The sequence below is a fragment of the Leptidea sinapis genome, chromosome Z (genome assembly GCF_905404315.1).
Source record: "Leptidea sinapis chromosome Z, ilLepSina1.1, whole genome shotgun sequence".
NCBI lineage: Eukaryota > Metazoa > Arthropoda > Insecta > Lepidoptera > Pieridae > Leptidea > Leptidea sinapis.
The window spans coordinates 15,813,493-15,834,547 of NC_066312.1; the positions used below are offsets into that span (position 1 = coordinate 15,813,493).

Genomic DNA, 21,055 nt, shown 5'->3' on the forward strand with positions numbered 1-21,055 from the left:
TGGTACATGTAGGAGCACGAGCATATCTTTTTGTTTATTATACAATGGAATTCTTTGTGGATGAGGCAGGCGGGCCACTTGATATAAATTATGTATTTGTGCTCTTTTCTGTATGTTTCATAAGTTATGTGTCTATTTGCTTTGTTGTCTTATATAAAAAAAACCTATTTTACTTTTATTAATAGTGTCATCATTTAGCTCGTGTTTTTATTTCAGACAATATTATAGAAGTTATCTGCAACTACGCAAGACATAATTATTCCAATTTATATGAGAAGCCCTGAATTATGAATATACTGTTAAATTAATATTATGTACTCACGCTTTATATAAACTATTAACGAATACGTATGGAGCTAATAATAAATTATTATTTGCATAGTAAATTACCAAATTGAAACGCACTTTTTGTTGCTGATAAGGATCAATCTTTGGCAAAGAAATGTATTACTAAAAATGAAAGGATATACCAAATTTTTTGCTTTATTATTTTTACACGAAAGATAACTGACTTCCTATTCAAACTTTTGTTAGAAATCTTACTTTTTTTATGTTCTTTAGAGGATAAATCCTGTCGTGGTCTCAAATGCGGTAAGGTCATTAAACGAATAAACTTTATGCATTGGAGGCAACAGTAACTATTTTGAGCAACTTATTAGTTAAGTAACAGTGAGGTATGAAAGCAATTTGCAAAATTTTTCTATTTGCTTTCATTTTTAGTAATACACATCTTTGCAAAGTTTGATCCTTATCAGCATCAGAGTCCATTTGTAAAATAATGCGTTTTTTTTTCAAAAATCTTTCGGGTCGATTTCCGTCAAAAGTTCTAAATATAAAAAAAAAAACTAAATATGCAGTTATTGGTTTCTTGCATATCAAGGGCATGAATCCTTTCATGACTTTTCTCTTAGTCTCGTAGTTTCCGACTTGGCCATCACCGCCCTTCTCAAAATACCACACTGTTATGATACGGGATATGATATATGACGAAACAAGCATAAAATATAGTATGGAAAATTACACCTTTTGATCAATTATTCTTACAACGCCAGTTTAACCACAGGAGCGTTTTCGGCTGATTACGAAGAACATACGCATTTGAAACTATCAACATCGTATAGATCTGGAAACACTACAAAGGGTTCATTTTTAAGTTTGCATTAAACTTAATTCGTTGAAGATATGGAAAAGAGTAGTTCCTCTTCCCTTCAGGCTTGTAAAGTGAAATAGCTCTTCGAAACACTTCCCGCGTTATAATATGTTCAATAATGCGGCGTCTCTACGAAATGCCAAGGAATTTTAATCTGAAAAAGTCATATTTCCAGCGATACCCTATTTTTTTTTACTTTTATGCAGATATCCGTTAGCATCATAGAAGCAAGGCAACTGGCGTGGTCAAATGCTCAATCAGCCAGTTCATTTGTAATTGTACTTCTTGGAAAAAAAAAACATAGAACCACCTTAAGAAAAAACATGGCCAACCCATTGTACAATGAAGTATGTATATTAAGTTACTTACAGGATTTTTATTAATGTAAAATTATAAACATTTTGATTTGACTTGACTTGACTTTTAAAATAATACTAATGTGGATTCCTTTAAATTAGCTTTACGTTGCAATAACATCATTAAAAATTGTCAATTTAATAGTATTTTATATATGATATATTAAAATACATATAAGGTGCCCTTACATAATTTTTTCATCGGTTTCTGAATACCAGAAATACAGGCTATTTGCAAATATTATTGGCATTTATACATTTTGGGACTTAATTACCACAACGCTAAATCATTATCACTTATTACGAATTATGTTCAGGTATACCTTAGGGGTAGGAATCGATAGATCTGAGGTTAACACATTTGGTCGTGGTTACAGAAGCAGTCATACAACGCAGTCATGGTATGTAATATAATATGTGTACAGCTTCATTATCTGCTTTTACAACAAAATATCCATGTACGCCCGTTGTTAATAATCAATCATAATCCAGTGTTGATATATTAATAAATTACTTGATTTAAGTATGCCAATTATCAATCCATTGATAGAGATTTCAACCTTAACTATTACACAATCGTTGAGTAGGCGGATTATATTTTACTACATTTCCCTCTGTTCGAAAATGGCAGTTTTGCGATATCGAAAGCAATCGAAATATTCGGACATGTGTTTTAATGAGTCGCAAATTATTATATCTATACTATTATAATACCTAGAAGATAGTTCACATTCTTTCTCGCAATTTTTTGTTTTAATACGGGTTTAAAATTGCAGTTAGTAAACATGGTTACAGACTTTTATTTTCGAGATGTATGCAAGCCTTAGTGTTCTACAACAATCAAGTCTATGGTTCGGAGTGATGGAGCCGAAATGTTGTGCAACAACACGGCTAATTGGAGAAACCACTGTTAATCTTGGAATTGTTTGGCTACAGCCAAGTAAGTGTCTCACAATATATACATACTACTACTATGAAGTTTATGTCTGTCATATCAAAAATAGCAAATTTACTAAATACGAATAATTTCCTACGTTGTATTTTTCAACTTTTCCATAGATAACTGTTTTATTGTTCCGGCTTGTCTCCGAAGCTTATTTTGAATATTTGCTGATACACTAAATGAAAATATTTATTTTTGCAAGTCATGTTGTTTCAATATTATTTTTCGACAGAACACCAAATTTATCAGAAATGGACGCAACTTTCGGTGCCTCACGAACCCTCTGCAGCTATATATGGATTTCTGAAAATCGATGTTTCAATATTATTGAAAGGAGAAATACGAGACATGGCATCTATCATAAGATGTGAAAAATTTGAAGAGTAAGTGCACAATTTGAAAAGGAAAATAGTGTATTACCTTATTAAAATATTACGATTGAATTACATGATTTTGTTATCACTGATGTCATCGTATATACGGCTTACAGTTAAGCAACAAAGTAATCAAGCTCACCTTAAAAAATACGGGTTGGAAATGAGATTTTTGATAACTTTTTTCATTTCGCTATAGATTTAGTTGCAGCTGTTGTAGATTTCTTTATTACAAATATGTTTGATATTATGGGTATTAACAATTATTATTGAAGTTCTATATCTATAGACAAATCACGTCGTATAAAACTAAAGCGGGTATATGGAACATGCCACAAATTACAACTAAATAAGCTATGACTGCTATTTCTATACATTTCTGCATTTACTCCAGTAGTTTAAAATATTCTTGGTCACTAAGCAGCAATGTAAAACATTTATTCTGTTCAGGTTTGATTCGGACAGTGACAGTTGACGCACGATTAAGGAGAAAATTGAACTAACATTGTCTTTAAGCACACTTTTGTCGGTTCCGCTATCAGACTGCGGATTATTTGTGCTTATATGTATAAAGAACGTTAATGGGTATTGAAACATTAGTAACAGATAGTATTTCCAGTAATCTTCAACCATCAAATCCTGAGCAACAACGAGCAAAGTATACTTTAACAATATATGGCGCATTTGGAGTTCCTTGTGGGAGCCACAGTCCTGGTGACAGACGACACAGCAAGGCTCCAAGTTGCTATATTCGTGTATCATTCTGCGATTTAGTGGTGAGAATACAGACAAAGCTATTACAGTTCACAAGAAATTAAAGATATATCTGAAACAAGAAACCGATCCTGTTAACGTTCCAAACGGTTTTTCTTTTTCATTCGTTCACAAAAATCGTCACCTTTTTGCTCTAAATAATAATTTTCATTATTATAACACTAGAAATAGGGGATTGCTTGTAACTAATTCTAGTAGTCTTCATAAGACAGCTTTATTATAAATGTATACACTTTTATAATACAGTTCCAGCCACTGTTCAGGCATTATCTGTGAATTAATTTAACTGTTTTATTAAAAAATGGATATGTCGTAAATCGTACTCCACAGCTGAAAATCTAAGTGATTGGACAGCCTGGGACTAAATAATGATTATTTTATAGCAATTACAATGATAGTAAAATATTGTTTAATTTATTAAAAACAGCGCATAAAAAATATTAGGATAGTTTCTTTCGCCGCTTCTTCCCTCTCAAAGCGCCATTTGTTTGCGAAGCGGTGGTAGTGTTGAAAGTGACATCAAAAGGAATTCAAAAGGAGTCAATTTTAAGAAAATAATTACCTTTTATGCGTTTATTCACATCAAGGGTACTTTAGATACTTGAGTGAAACGATTTGAATTAAATATTTATGGACGAAGTTTCCTTTATCTGATAAATATAAAAATTATTTCTTCATATTTTAAAGGACTTCGTTAAATATATTAATTGCAATCATAATTACAGTCTTAACTTTGTATTGTGGTTTATTGTCAGTGTAGTAAGAAACATTAGTGCCAGTAATATGACACTTTTTGAACTAACTTGAACTTCTTTTGTAATCTTTCAATGTTAATATGACATGGGAATCTTTAGAAGACCGCTTTCCTGAGATCGACATTTGTGAATCCTCTAGTTTTGTTACAACAGTACATAATATATAATATTTATCTAAAAAGTTGTAATATGTGTTGAATCGATGTTAAATCTATTTATTAAAAAAAAATAACACCACTAAAACCATTTAAGGCAAAGACAAGTGTACAACAAAGAACTATTAACCCAATTTTTAATGAGGAAGTATCAATAGTTGAACTCTTTCCAAATAACTGTCAAACGGTGTTTATTGAAGTCATTTCAACAGATATGGGTTATAATCAAATTATAGGAAGTACTAAATTGAAGATGGAGGATATTTCCCATGATGGTGAAAATGGTAGAATATTATATTATTTACGTAGAATTATCTATCTAAAACTGAAGATTAATATTAGACACAGCATATAACATGATCGTTAAAACTTTGTATTGTAATTGTATAAAGCTTAAATCAATATTTTAATTAGGCGTAAACCAAAAAACATTCTTTAAAGATAAACCCTAAAAGCATTGAGATTCGTAAGAAAATTGGAAATATATTTCTGTCCGTAACCAATGAATAGTTTTAAAATATTATGAGCAATTTGAAAGCAAATACAAATTAATTGCGTCGAATGACTAGTTGCCGATGAATGATATTACTCTGTTTTAGCAGAGCAGCTTGCATAATTTATTATATTTCGTTGAAAGCGAAGGTGACAAAATAAATGGTGGTTCATTTAAAAATAATTGCATTTACGGTATTGTTTATGTTTGTAGTAATGTTAGCGATACATTTTTTAATACATTCGCTTTCATCATTTTGAGTGAATTATCTACTGTTATTTTAGTGCTTGGTTTTTCTATCAAAATGTAAGATTTCTAAGGAATAAAACGTGAGTAACCCTTAAATTGCTGTGTACTACCTTTTGTTTTGATGCAAGCATTCGATCTGTCTGGCCAAGTATATATATGGTTTTATGGTATGGATTTCATGGAAATAATAAGCCATTGTCCGCATAAGGTTGTATTACTTAAAAGGCTCGATATTATAGCCATATAGAATTATTTGTTGTGAAAGGCCTTCAGATTTGGACTAGACGAGTACAATTCTTATGATCTATAAAATGTTCGCATTTCATGACCTCGTAATGAGACGTATCTTAAATTGTGGGTCTTAGGTTTCACAACTCTATCACTGTCAATGTCTTAATATACATTGGTTGCAGTTATTATTCCTTTTTCATTAAAAACAATGCAGGGGCTTTGCCATTCCGTGCTAAGACAAGCAACACCAAACCATGGCATCTAGGAAAATTACAAAGCGTCATTATGTCTGACAGTTATATATAGTTACTAGCTGACCCAACATACGCATGTATTGCCGATATTAAAATTGCGATACAAAAGTAACTGTTGATCGTAGAAGAGTGAAAATTAGAAGTTGTATGTATTTTTTAATGCTGATTCATAATCAAATCAAATTTAAAAAAATAATTTGTGTGGACCACCCTTAACATTTAGGGGGATGAAAAATAGATGTTGTCCGATTCTCAGACCTACCCAATATGCACTAAAAATTTCATGAGAATCGGTCAAACCGTTTCGGAGGAGTTCAATGTTTAACACCATGACACAAGAATTTTATATATAATAATACAGCGAGCTCAACATGGTCCCGTCCCATGGTCAATAATATCAGATATTTTTGGATGCAATTTTTTTATCAGAGAGATTAAACGAGCATACAAACTGGTCACCTGAGGATGTGTGTTCAATACGCATACTCTCATGTATTGCCACTGAAATTACAAAAGAGTTGGTGACCTTATACAGCATCGAATAAGCATACCTGTTGTAGGTATGCTTATTCGATGCATACATAATATGAATCTGAAAACCGAAAACAAATAGGCACGTGGCGGGTGAGGATCAAACAGGGGTCAATATAACGGCGGTATATATTTCACGCCGACCCACAAATTAATGCATTGTAACGGCCTGGTCAAACAGGGTGCGTTAATGCCGTCATAATATGTCGATGTTTATTCTGATAATTTTGCAAGAGCACGACACATCAAAACTATAATATCTAATACCATGCTACAAATCTTGAAATAAACAGCCTAAATGACTAAATAATTTTCTGCCGCAGTATTTGTAGATCAATTTAGCATTGATACTAAAACCCACCTTAAAATAGAAGCATGGTGAACGATGATTATACAAAATTTACAACATCCTTATAATGAATTTAGAATGTATAGACAGCGCATTCAAATTATTAATTGTGTTATAAAATTCATAAAACAGACTGTGTACTGCTCTAGGGAACGCTATCAATAAGAGCAAAATTCACCAGAGTAATTTATACACAATTATATTAATATTTATTGTAAATGTTATTAGTTTCATCTTACGACCCATATAGCTGAATGGTTTGTGACCCTGACTTTAGTAGTTCTTAATAACTAGAGGTCCCGGGTTCGAATCCCGTTAGGTGCAATCATTTATATGATCAATATGTATGTTTCCGAGTCATGGATATTTATATGACGTATTTATTAATATATCGTTGTCTTGTACCCATAGTACAGGCTATGAATACTTTGGGGCAAGATAATTTGTTTAAAATTGTGTCAACATTATTATATGATGTCTGTGGTGTGATCTTACAAATACGTGTTTGTTTGTTTTGCAACATTGTATTCTTGATTTTTCAGGGTTTATTCCTTGCTTTGGTCCATCGCTATTACACATATACAGCTCTTCGAATTATGGAAATATGGATCATGACAGTGGTCCCTACTATAGAGGTTGTTTGCACGTCGGTTTCAACACTATCGTACCTTATTATCAAGAAGAATTGAGAAGTGTTAGTGTGGAACCAGCTGAATCAATCCAAGCAGTAACTCACTTTTATTGTATTTACTACTTATTAAGTAGTTTACAAGCTAACAACATTCCTGCCCCGGGATTAAACTAAACTAAACTGCAACATCGTCACTCGTCGATTTAAAGGTGCTATAAGATAACAGTGGAAGCTGGTATGTTGAGTTAGAAATAAATTATGTGGTGTTAATACTGCCTCGGGTCAACACTGTCCATAGTGTTTGTTAGTTCTACTGTACTTAATTTGATCAGAGAGATCCTATCTATACTTAATATTGTGGCTAACAACGCTGCCTCCCCTTAGTTTTTTTTAATGAAAATAAGGGACGAGACGAGCAGGACGTTCACCTGACGGTAATTGATACGCCCTGCCCATTACAAAATTAACAAACAAAGATTATTGAAAAACCCAAAAATTCCGAGCGGCACTACAACTGCGCTCGTCATAAGACGTCAAGTCTCATTTGCGCAGTAATTTTACTGGCTACAGCGCCCTTCCGACCGAAATACAGTAATGGCACCGTTGTGGTTCCACTGGTTTTTTACCCCGGTGGTGTGATATGACGGTAACCGGTAAGTGCTGTTACCGTTATAAGCTACGCTTCACCTGAAACAAAATCTACCACTACACCGGCGCCACTTGTGCGGCACTAAAGTAAACTATATTCGTCGGAGCGGTCATGTCGTCCTTTCTATGTGTGCAACGTTTCATTTGAATTGGGCTTACTGTTCTCGAGATATGAGTGAACGTTCATAGACTAATTTTCTTTTTTATACCTTAACTCACTTAAGTCCCGTAGAACTTTGCTCGACAGTATGTTCCTCTTTAAATTACTACATAATATTATTGATTCTCCTCATCTTATATCGAAACTAAACCTCGCTGTTCCAAAAACTCAACCGAGAGCGTGTAAGAAATATAATCCATTTCTCTGTTATTATGCAGGATCTAATTTAGGCTATTTCTCTCCCTTGAATAGAATTACCAGGGAATATAATAGTCATCACGATGAAGTCGACATATTTGATCATAAATTACATAAATTTAAAAAATATATTAAAACGGTTCTTTCAAGGGAGGGATGACCTCAATCGTTATTTTTCGATAATATTTTGTGTAAATTTATATTAAGATTGTATTCGTAGATATATAATATATTGTAGTTCTTATTTTATTTTGTGGCTTAATTTAATTGAATAGCATGTCATTTTCGCCTATAATTGAGGCATCACTTACCATGTGAATGTTGTTGTTTTTGTATTATACTGTGTTTATATTAGTGTATTCCTTGTTGGCGTTATTTAATAAATAAATAAATAAATAAAATATAATATACTAGCTGAACCAGCAAACGTTGTATTGCAACACAAAGTAATTTAAAAAAATCAATAATTAAAAATTTTGGGGTACAAAAAACAGATGCAAACGATTCTCAGACCTACCTACCAAATATATCGTACTACAATAATTGTATTCGTTTGCCATCTTGCAATCCTATAGCGGTTTTATGGATGGAACAGATTAATATAAAAATCGCGATACAAAAATAGTTGTAGATCGTAGAAGGGCTGAATCATAATAAAATAAAAATTGTCATAAAAATAAAAATAAAAATTGTCACCCTTATCATTTAGGAGTATGAACAATAGATATTGGCCGATTCTCAGACCTACAAGGTATGCAAACAAAATTTCATACAAATCTGTGCAGCTGTTTCGGAGGATTTTGGTAACAAACACCGCGACAAGAGAATTTTATAGTTAAGTTGGAGAGTAGAGTAATCACACTTAGCTATGGTGATGACTGATTTATAAATAGCATACTTGCAGGAACAGGTTTGGCAACTAGAGAATTATTGTGTTTATAGTCAAATCTTAGAAGCATCTATGTTAGATCGGAATGTAACTGGAAAATCCTGTGGAGTCGCACTGACCTTCGGTGATACTCTAACTACAAACAATGCTGATGAAGGTACGAGCTAATGATTTCTATTTAAAGAGTTCTTCAGCCATTGAATAATATTGTGGAGGGGACGTGGGGCGGGTCGTTCCCTTCCCTAAAATATGGTCAAGGGAGGCGATGGCTGGTCCATGCGTCATGCTCGTGAACGGGCGCTACTTGTGGTGGTTGGATGATCTTCTTACTGGGAGGTTTTCTTCATGTTTTTTATTCCCATTTAGTTTTATTTCCTTTATTTAATTATCTTAAAGTTAAAGTTATTATATATTTTATATAATAAAATTCTCGCATAATGCCTTTATTTATTAACGGTGTGTGTGGATTGATGCATCTACTGTACTCAATAACTCTTGTGTTTATAATTATTAATTTCCTTTTTTTTTTACTTACTCGTGTAAGCCTTTCTGTTTTTGACGTTTGAGTATTTTTGTTGCGTCACTTTGCACATTTTGTAATTGAAATTATTTGTAAATTGCATTAAAATAAGAAATTGTTAAACCTAATCTGTTTTGAAAAGAACAATCTTATAGTTTCTTCCTCATTATTCTCTGATTAAAACTGCCTTCCGAAAAAAAATGACATATTTCACGTGTAATATGATTTTTACCTATGAAATAAAAATATTTTTAATTTTATTTGATATGTTTGTTTCAGAATTCATCGCACTTATGAACATCACTAGTAAGTAAATTTTGTATTACCATTATAAGTATAATAAGATGGTATGAAATGCGTCAATGATTAATACTATTTAAATACTAATAGTTTTCTTATTTTCAAGCCCTCATTCCATCAATTTTTGCATAATATGGAATAAATTATATCGAAGTCTACCGGAAACAGCTCCATCGTTCAAATAGGCATAGGGTTTCATTATAAACTAAATTGCAGTTTAGCAATCAAACTTTGTAGATTTATGATTCATGCAATGTCTGTGTGATTAAAACGATAACGATATCTATATATGACGCTTTTTTTATATTTAAATTTATTTATATAAATTTAATCTCAATTATACACCCGAAATTTTTGCTTTTGGATTACAATTGGAAATTAGCTTTTACTATTTAAAAATACTTTTATCTAAGTGATTGTATTATTCAATAATACAATACAACGTACGTAGAGAAATGTTTCTTGAAACAAAACTGTTGGATGAGCTCGTTTGTGCTGTGTTTCCGGGACGATGAGACATGGGTACCATCAAAAAATTCGCGTACACTTTCCTTAAAGGCTGGCAACGTTCCTAGACGCCTCTAGTGTTGCTAAAGAATGTTGGCGGTGGTGATCACTTAACCCGTACACTCGTTTGTCCTCCTCTTCCATAAAAAAAAACTTTTGCTTCACTAAATTAGTCGTAGGAGTGCTACTGGCCCTTTAAGTGGGTACATATACTTTTTTCAAGGCTCCCAAGTTGCAACGACCTTGGTAGTTATAAGACGTATATTATTCCATACGACACAGCTACCTTGATTAAAGTTCATTGCATAGTCTGGTTGTACGTGGAAGTAAGTTACTTTTTTTTATGGAATAGGTGGACAAACGAGCGTACGGGTCACCTGGTGTTAAGTGATCACTGCCGCCCACATTCTCTTGCAACACCAGAGGAATCACAAGAGCGTTGCCGGCCTCTAAGGAAGGTGTACGCGCGTTTTTTGAAGGTACCCATGTCGTATCGTCCCGGAAATACCGCACAAGGAAGCTCATTCCACAGCTTTGTATTACGTGGAAGAAAGCTCCTTGAAAACCGCACTGTGGATGACCGCCACACATCTAGATGGTGGGGATGATATCCTAACTAGTGGCGTGTCGTGCGAAGGTGAAATTCGGCGGCTGGAATCACTTGCCTGTCAGGATTATTGATATGCAATTGGCACATGCGCCCATACATCTTTGGAAAGAGGTTTTTTTAATTTCTGCATTAAAACTAATCGAAAATTAAAAAAAAACACTTAAATCACTGACAGATTCTTTTAATTGATAATGACGACTTACATGTGTTTCATCTCTGCCTTAACAGGATCTCGGAAATACCACTATTCCGGATGTTTGAACGTTGTCAAAGCGGAACCCTATGGATACTTAGACTTTGGAGGCGTGTTTCCTGTTCTTCAATTTGTGAGCTGCCTGCCCGATTTCAGATTTAGAACCTACCGAAATAATATGTTACAGAGAATAGTGGACAATATGGTAACAACTTACAATAATAACACTATATTGTATACGTATATGCAAATATATTTAATACTAGCTGACCCGGCAAACGTTGTTTTGCCATATAAATTATTTTTAGAGTTAGACCGTTTCTTGGACATAGCAAAATTACTTTATTTTTCTATAATAAAAGAATTTTTCTAAAATAAATGTAGCCTAAGTTACTCCTTATTACACCAGCTACCTACCACTAAAAGTCCTGTCAAAATCGGTCTAGCCATTACAGAGATTAGCCGGAACAAACGGACACACAGACAAACAAAAATTGTAAAAAATGTTATTTTGGTGTATGTGCGGTATATATATTCATATACATGTAGTAAAAACGAGTATTTTAATATTACAAACAGACATTCCAATTTTATTTATGTGTATAGATAACAGAACTTCTATTTATCTAATATATAAAATTCTCGTGTCACAGTGTGCCGGACCGAACTCCTCCGAAACGGCTTGACCGATTCTCATGAAATTTTGAGTGCATATTGGGTAGGTCTGAGAATCGGACAACATCTATTTTTCATCCCCCTAAACGTTAAGGGTGGTCCACACGATTTTTTTTTAATTTTTTTGACATTTTTTTTAAATTTGTTTGATTATGAGTCAGCATTAAAAAATACATACAACTTCAAATTTTCACCCATCTACGATCAACAGTTATTTTGTATCGCGATTTTAATATCGGCAATGCAACGTTTGCTGGGTCAGCTAGTTTTAATATAAAAACATACAATTTATCATAATATGAAGTAATTAACTTTCAAGTAAATTTCATATCTATATGGACCACTTGGCTAAAAGTAAATGTGTTAATTTTTATTTAAATTCCTACTAATATTATAAATGCGAATGTAAGTTTGTTTATTACGCTTTCACGCCTAAACTACTGAACCGATTTTGAGGAAATTTAGTACAGAAATAGACTAGAACTTGGAAAAGGACATAGGCCACTAAGGCATGGAAGTTTGTATGGAAGTTCGTCATTATCGAGACGACACCATAAAACTTTGTATTTAGGCATTTGATATGAAGTAATTTATAAGTATTTATATTATAATACCTAATTAAACGCGGGAGAGACAGCACTGGAAGGTCTTAGAGGAGGCATATGTCAGTGGACACGCTAGATATATTGTAGATTATTGTTAAAAAATAGAGGAAATAAAAAAGAAACATGATACTACATCACTAATATCTAGAAATAAAGGTCATCTTTATCTTTAATTTATAAGTATTTGATCGAGATCATTTTCAAAACTTTGGCCTACATGGGGTTGAAATAGGAGATTAAAGTACGCAGGGAAATACTATTAAAGAGACTGTCATTACAAGGGATATTCGCTGTATAGTAGAAGAGCACTGCCAGCAGTGGAAACAGCAGCTTATGTGTGTGTATTATTTGCAAAGTATACCAAAAAAATTTAAAAATCTGCCCATAGTAACTGTTCCAAGCGGACAAAGTCGCGTGTAACAGCTAGTATATAATATCAGTAGCCCATTTCACTATCTATTACGCCCTTAGAGCCAAAGTGCTTCGCGGCAGAAATAATAACTGATGTTGTGCAAATTGCATATAGTTTGATTTTTTTTACATGTGATTTAAACCATATTGCCTGTTACAGCGCTTAAGAGCTGAAAAACCTTATCGTAAATTCCTATTGACGAATCATTGACGTGCAATAAACAACTAGCCTCACAATCACACGCAAAAATTGTCTGATACAAAACTCTGCCTACGCGTCTATTAGGCAGAGTTTTATACATAAGACTTTGAACATTACTGCAATGAAATAAGGTGTTAATTTGAATGAATGTACAACGCCACCCGGATATTTTTCGACAACGTTGTTTAAAATAGGTCAATGTGGTTATGGGAGATGAATACTATTGTTTTTTGAAGGTAATGGTGACCATTTTGAGCTGGTTGAAATGATTAACAAATGACAAATTGATTTAAGGATAACACCTTGTGTAAAGTCGAACGACAATTGAAAAGCTATGAGTACAAAACACCCCGCGATCTAATTGAGAAGATAAAAGTTGCTTACAAAACAGCAGCTTCAAGCATTGAGTATTATTTAGACGTTGTTGAAAATGCCGAAACAGCTTATTTCAAACGTGATAATGATAATGCACAGCAAAAATATTGCACAGAATTGGACAGAAAGCAAATTAACTTACAAAGGGATGAAATTGTAAGTACAAACATGTATTGAGATTTGTCTATTTAACGTAACTAAGAGTAGTATGTACAATAAAACTTTTTGCATAGCAATAAAAGAGCAAAGGATTCTCTGTTGAAATCTCAGTTTAAAAATGTATTCCGCATCTCTTTGGAACTTTGGAACATATTAACACATAGTTTTATAACTAATGTATCAAAGTATTGAGATATTATTGTTTTTTTTCGACGTTCAGCTAATGGTAATTGATACACCCTGCCCAATGCAGTGCCACCCAGGGTTTTTGAAAAATCGAAAAAATCTGAACGGCACCACAATTGCGCTCGTCACCTTGAGACGTAAGATATTAAGTCTCATTAGCCCAGTAATTTCACTAGGTACGGCGCCCTTCAGACCGAAATACAGTAATGTTTACACATAGCTTCATGGTAGAAATAGGCGCCGTTGTGGTATCTACCCATAATCTAACGGGCATCCTTTGCAAAGGAGCCTCCCACTGGTATATATTATTGACATAAAATATATTGTACGGCACGAGAATACATTCAGATTATTTAGCACAAATAATATATGTCTTATATTTGAGACGGAGAACTTGTTCGATACAGGATATAATGCTATACGACTAAAGATTCTCACACTAAAATAATAAGCTATTGAAACTAATATTTTACAGTAGTTCTACTGCGGCTTTTATAGTTTTAATCAATACGTAAATTACTCTTATTTTATAACCCACTTAAAAAATTGTGATTATTTGATTTCAGCGTAAAATTTACGATCAACTACCTAGAAAATGGGAAAATAATTCAATGCAAAAATGTGGGCATGATGAGATAATAAATTCAAGGAAGTCAGTAAAAGTTATGTTGAATAACATGCGGCGTATTACGAAAAATATAAACAATATTGTTTTTAGTGTACGTTATTATTATTTATAACGTTTTATTTGTTAATTTCTATCTCTAATTACTTTACTGATCATCATTATATTAGTATTTCTTTGATTAACGCGAGTGTTACACATTTAAATAAAAACAATTAAAGGTTTATAACGCGTGTAATTGTAACTGTGTTTTTACATAAGATTTTTGTTTCAGTTTTAGCTAACCCGATCTTTTAAGACCTTTCCGGATCTCATTTTCAGAGAGACTGCAGATGAAATGAGTCAAAGATAGTATTTGTTATAGTTGTCATTATGAAGTTTAGCGCCATTTATTGCCTCGGAGGTGGTATTTGCTGATAACAATTACACGCGTTTTAATCCTTTAAAAATGTTTTATTTAAACATCATAATATTATTAAGAATGTTTAAAGTAATATACGCATTAACTAAAAAGGTTTTTAAAAAGACCACATTACTCGTAATAATTATTATTTTTGAGCAAGTACACTTAGGAGATTTAAATCACTATGCGACCATTTTCATATTGACTGAAGTTGCATTCGAATAATTCAATCGTATTTTTACAATTGAAAAGAAGGTGAGCACGAAATTGATAGTTGTTCGATACATCTTTGCCAAGTATGCATTCAGGCAGTTAGCGGAATATTTTGTAAAATGAGGGACAAAGATATAGTGAGAATTTATAAATAATAAAAATGAGATACACTTATATTTTTAGAAACATTCTCAATTTAATAATGGATTTAAATGTGTGTCACTGTGTTAACCAGAACAATGTTTTCAGAGTTGATTAAGATTGACAGGAGTAAAGAAATTTGTTGTCCTAGTTGTTAAAAGGTTGCTTTTTTTGCGCCCAAAGGGATTGGGGAGGGGTACTCTCCGGGATAACGACGGGAGGGAGGTGGTGAATGCTCATGCATACCAACGCAGCCTAAGTCTGCGTTGGTTTTGTGGGACTCACGTAAAACCTAGGTGCCTACTCACTAAACACCACCTGAGGTTCGATGAAGGTTGGCTTTGGGCAAGTGCCATCCACTTGCCCAAAGCCAACCTTCATCGAAGGTGACCTTCTCTTGGGGAGAGAGAGGCGCAAGCGGCACACCCTGTGGAGTACCCGCTGAGATAAAAGGTTGCTTATTTCTATAGAATAGGAGAACAAAGGAGGCTATGGGCCACCTGATATAATATGACATACATGTATCCACAAAATAACTGCAGTAAGCTGCAGGAACTATCTGAAATTATCAGTAGCTGCTTGCATACACCTCGTGATATATGTGTAGGTAGATATTAATAGAGCTTTTGGATTTTTATATCTTAGATCACATTTTAGAAGTTACACGGATGGCCGGACCTTGTCATTTGGTTGTTGAATGAGGGATCCCGAGTTGCGTATTGCAAAATTTTAACTGATGACATACTATACTCTGCTATACTCGAACAAAGTGGAAAAATGTGTGGTAAAATTCACACACATTATATGAAGGTGCGTGGTAAATCTCATATACATTGTATGAAGGTGCGTGGTAAATCGCATATACATTATAACATGAAGGTGCTTGATATATAACAGTATATTAAGATATTGTGTTAAGGTTTGAAAGGCACCATACTACTAAAATTACTATGCTAATGAATGAGACTTAACATTTTATGTCTAAAAGTGACCAGCGCAATTATGATGCCGTCTGAATTTTGGCTTCAAGACTCCTGAGTGATAATTAATTGTGATGGGCAAGTAACGCTTACACTATAGTAAGTATATATCACTTAACACACAAACTATGATAAGAGATACACACTTACCATAGCGTCTTCTCGTCTCTTTTTCCTATGAAAGACATGACATGTTTAATAGAAAAGTTGTTTTGTTTTTTATAAGACCCGAAGAGTTCTCTTGGCGTTAATTCTTTTTCCTTATGTCCTTCCATTAACAGCTTTGCGAGTAGTAATACTACTGACTAATAATAGTATTTAGATGTGTGTATTTAATCTATCGCTCAGAGTGTCTGACTGTTAAAATCTAGAAGATGACTGTTAGTGAAGGTTGAGGAGAGAAGGTACCATCATCGTGCAATCATGCAGAGAAGAGAAGTTGCACAAAGTGTGATGCGCGAAAAGCGTAATAATATACGACGTTCGGTTTTATTTCAGCCCCTTAAATGCCCAATACACGGTAATTCAAATACAACAAGTTGTGATTGTGTGGCGGGAAGGGTAGAAATGATGATTTGGTTTGGCCTACATCGTGACAGGTCAGCTTTTGAGCAGTTCCTTCCCGAAGGCTACAACCTGAAGATCAAAGAAAATGATATAAGTGTGCGGTGTAGTTCAGTGGTGAGTATTCTAATAATGATTATTTTTGAGCACTTGTCCTATCGACGGCAATGAACGGTTAGGTAGCAACTAAAAGCGACAAAGTATTGGTATACGATCGTAAGTAACGTTATTCAACGAGTATATAATCATTGATAGGCCTTGTACTCGACACCAGTGCTAACAGTCAGCGATTTCAAGAGAGAGTCAGCAGTATTTAGTTGTTAATTTATCACATTCTTCGATCTAATATATATCTTTGATCCGTAGGAGAATTAAAGTCACCGACATAACTCAAATACTCAAATGATTGCGAAATTGAAGTGGCAGTGGGCAGGGCACATAGCTCAACGGACAGATAGCCGTTGGGGAGTATGGTCCTCGAATGACAGCTACATACCGGAAGACGTAGTGTTGGTAGGCTCCCCACAAGATGGACCGACATCGTCAAGATCGCCGGAATATGTTGAATAAGAGCAGTGCAGGGTAGATCGTGATAGCGATCTTTGGTGGAGGCCTTTGTCCAGCAGTGGACGTCTTCCGAATGAAATGATTACCACCTTCTTCGTGGCGGTAGGACAAGCGTCTTCGGATTGAGGCCAGAGAAATCGAATATTATATTAAACACTGAAGAGATTGGTACCATAGTTGATGACAAAGAACACCGCAAAAGATTACTACACTGTTTAGTTGTGACATAACTGTGAGTAAATTATTATTGTATAAAAATAATCACTTCTGAGTTTTCTAGATTCTCTAATCTAGCATAATACACTTATATTTGGTTTTATCAATAAGCAATCGAAATTTGTTTCCAGATTGTACTCTTTCGAGCATTTTTGTACAAAGCTAAAATAACCAGGAGCTCAATCAGTGAAAAGACTCTGAATGTATTTGTAAGGGTTTACATAATAAACGGAACTCTTGAGTCACAGGTAATTTATAACTCATTTGTTAGAGATAATATTATTTATAAAGAACAATTTAAATAAAACACTTTTAAAGGATTAAAACGCGTGTAACTGTAACTGTTTTTACATTAGATTTTTGCGTCATTTCATCTGCAGTCCCCGGGTCCCCCTGAAAACGAGATCTGGAAAGGTCTTGAAACGTCCGATTGACAAAAATAAAAATGTAACTTTTACGCAAAAATCTAATATAAAACCATTACAATTACACGCGTTTTAATTCTATAAAATGTTTTATTTAAATGTGTAACACTCGCGTTAATCAGAGAAAATACTAAGATGAATTTATCTGTAAATAGTAGCAGAATCGATTTTAATGAACGTAACCTCATTTGTAAGATCCCGTTGCCCCTATCTTTGTCTCAAAATACTTTTACCTTACATAATTTATGCGTCTAATCCCTAGATAGAGCCTCCTGCTGTTAAGCAATGCATGACAACAGGCCAGGTTTATTAATTTGGTGTGCATGACAAACTACGTCTTACACTCTCGATACCGTAAATCACTTTGTTTTATAAGCGTGCTTTTCTGAAAATAAAGGCTAACGATTCACCGCAATTTTTTTCGACGTGTTCACAGCTTTCACAGTCTATCTAGACGTATAAATTATCTTTACGGCCGTTTTCAATAACCTATCTATCCTTAGTTTAACATACTAGAGGTAAGACAAATCTATTCTTTTACGGTTACTTACATTTCAATAGCCTATCGACGTAAAGCCTTGAACTATAACTATATTGGACATAACTATGGATAGATAAGATCTTGTCACTAAGCGGCGACAGCAATGTATCCGTAACTAGAGATACGTTATTGAAAACGGCCGTAAGACTTGCACAATTGTCAATTTTCAAAATATAGATTATACAAGAAAAATAAGCGAATAACACAAATGAATGAAAATATGTATAATTAGTATTCTAATGCTTTGTTTGTTGCTGTTGTGGAAATAAAATTGTGTTCTAGGTTCAATCAAATACTTCAGTTCCAGTTTTTAACCAGGTGTTAAAATTAAAAAAAATAGTCCATATGACACCGGAGAGATTAATACAGCATCCACCAATAGCTACTGTCGAACTCTATCATTGCGATCCAACGGTAACGTAATATTTAATAAAAACTTAATTGGTTACATAAGAATCCTTTACGTTAAACCTGGATAAGTCGAAAGAGATAGAAATATATTTATTTACCATATGGAGTGACAATAGCATAACATATTTAACAACACTTGGTAATCATGAATCTATTCAGTTCGTAAAGGGGCTTGGGGAGGAATCCAGTCCATCTTTTAAATTATATACCAACATAGCCTATGTAAAATAATCTATATATATAAAAATGAATTGCTGTTCGTTAGTCTCGCTAAAACTCGAGAACGGCTGGACCGATTTGGCTTATTTTGGTGTTGAATTATTTCTGGAAGTCCAGGGAAGGTTTAAAAGGTGAATAAATAGGAAAATGCTGCTAAATTAAATAAAAACAACAAATTTTTGATGTGTCCATACATAATTTGTATGAGAGAATTTATTGACGCACGGTTTGACAGTTGCCGTGAAACAATTTCATTACGACAGCAGGGTGCATATTTTACGAAGTAGTTTTTGATGTTATGATATATTATTGACAAATTCATATAAAAACATTATTTTATTTATTATATACAGAACAACGTCTGTCGAGTCAGCTAGTACTATATAATTTTAAGTGGCTTGCGCAGAACCAGACAAGAACAAATATATAATCTACTACACTATAGTAAGCCTTCTTTGTCAATGAAGCTTTAATGTATTTCTTAAATTTGTGCTCAGTGATAGGTACTGTCTGCTATTTTATTGTTAAATTGAATATCAAGACCTATGAAGGAGTCCTTTACTCTAACTAACTTATTAAACAGCACGTACAGTTTATTCTTTCCTCTTGAATTGTACGAAATCAAATCACAATTATTCTTTAATTTGTAATATTTCTTCTAATATGCATTATATTCATATAAATAGTGAAAACCTCCAAACTCATAAAAATGGTGTCGTTACATTCCTTTATATGCCCCAAATCCTCCACGAGTCAAAATATACCATCCTAACCCTCTATAAGTCGAAGAAATCAGTGATTCCCCGCCAGTCGTTTTAAATATCTTTTTATAATCATTATTTCTTCTCCCTTTTAACTCGAAATTAATTAATTTTATCATTATGAGGGCCTTATGGTAATCCTATATAAATGTAGGATTAAGCCTCTTGGCATATTAAGCCTATTTCCTCTTCTTCCATAACCGGAAATCATGAGCGTGTGTTGTCCAATTTCGACCTGTGTCATCAGATGTCGTTCGTCCACCGGTGTGGTAGTTTGAAGGGTTTTCTCCTATTCGTTAGATGTCTCCAATTCAAGGATTTTTTCCCTAGCGACTCTTATAATACCTACGTCCACTTTTGCTCGGTATAATTTCTATGAGGTTTTTAATTTTAGTATTACTGCAATTTTTTTCTATGCATTATCGCTTGTGCAGAATAAGCAATAATGCTATAAAGTAATCAATTAAAATAATTGTCTATTCTCGAAATTATAAAAAGTATTTAATGTCAACCAAAAATATTATTGTATTTTAGCACCAATTTCTTAAAGTTTTTTACGATTTAGTTACCTTACCATTACCCGCAAAGCCTGCTACTAAGGCCGAAAACGCTTAAATTGAATGGAGAAAAGTTATTTCGTGACAAATATTATAAATGATTTATATTGTTACATTATGCAACGCGGATTGATTTTGTAAGAAATTTAACAGTGAGATTGGCATGGTCTTATAAAAATTACTAAAATGTCCTAACCTGTAAAGACTATATACAAATTCGATAACGACTTCAGGCAGTCTTTTTTAAAGTGGGCGACAACGCCCCCTTGTGGACATTAGAGACATGGAGGGGGTTAAGGGGCCCAGAAAACAATAGGGGGCATAGGTGTGTAAGGGAGCGATAGTTGATTTGTAATGTCATTTAGATACTTTATAATTAAAATTTAAGAATTAGAATAAGGGTGTTTGTGCACTCATCTGTGATTTTACGGATCTATAAAAAAAGTACGATCTGAACGTACGTGCTTGCATGACGGCCTCTTTGAACAATGACGGATACGAATTTAAAACGAATGTGTGCAGAGACGCCTTAATTAGTTAATATTTCTG

General features: G+C 33.6%; 1 protein-coding gene across 1 annotated transcript in view; it reads left to right on the forward strand.

Annotated features, from left to right (window-relative positions):
• The window catches only part of LOC126978944 (otoferlin-like), a 49,082-nt gene that overhangs the window by 205 nt on the left and 27,822 nt on the right, over positions 1–21,055 (forward strand). Inside the window, exons 2-16 of the mRNA XM_050828072.1 lie at positions 1,357–1,497; positions 2,302–2,446; positions 2,682–2,832; positions 3,443–3,599; positions 4,605–4,791; positions 7,157–7,341; positions 9,156–9,297; positions 9,940–9,966; positions 11,306–11,475; positions 13,458–13,694; positions 14,450–14,593; positions 15,923–16,075; positions 16,744–16,926; positions 17,724–17,840; positions 18,841–18,972. Of these exons, the coding sequence (XP_050684029.1) occupies positions 1,357–1,497; positions 2,302–2,446; positions 2,682–2,832; positions 3,443–3,599; positions 4,605–4,791; positions 7,157–7,341; positions 9,156–9,297; positions 9,940–9,966; positions 11,306–11,475; positions 13,458–13,694; positions 14,450–14,593; positions 15,923–16,075; positions 16,744–16,926; positions 17,724–17,840; positions 18,841–18,972 (2,271 nt within the window). The remainder of the gene's footprint in view (positions 1–1,356; positions 1,498–2,301; positions 2,447–2,681; positions 2,833–3,442; positions 3,600–4,604; positions 4,792–7,156; positions 7,342–9,155; positions 9,298–9,939; positions 9,967–11,305; positions 11,476–13,457; positions 13,695–14,449; positions 14,594–15,922; positions 16,076–16,743; positions 16,927–17,723; positions 17,841–18,840; positions 18,973–21,055) is intronic.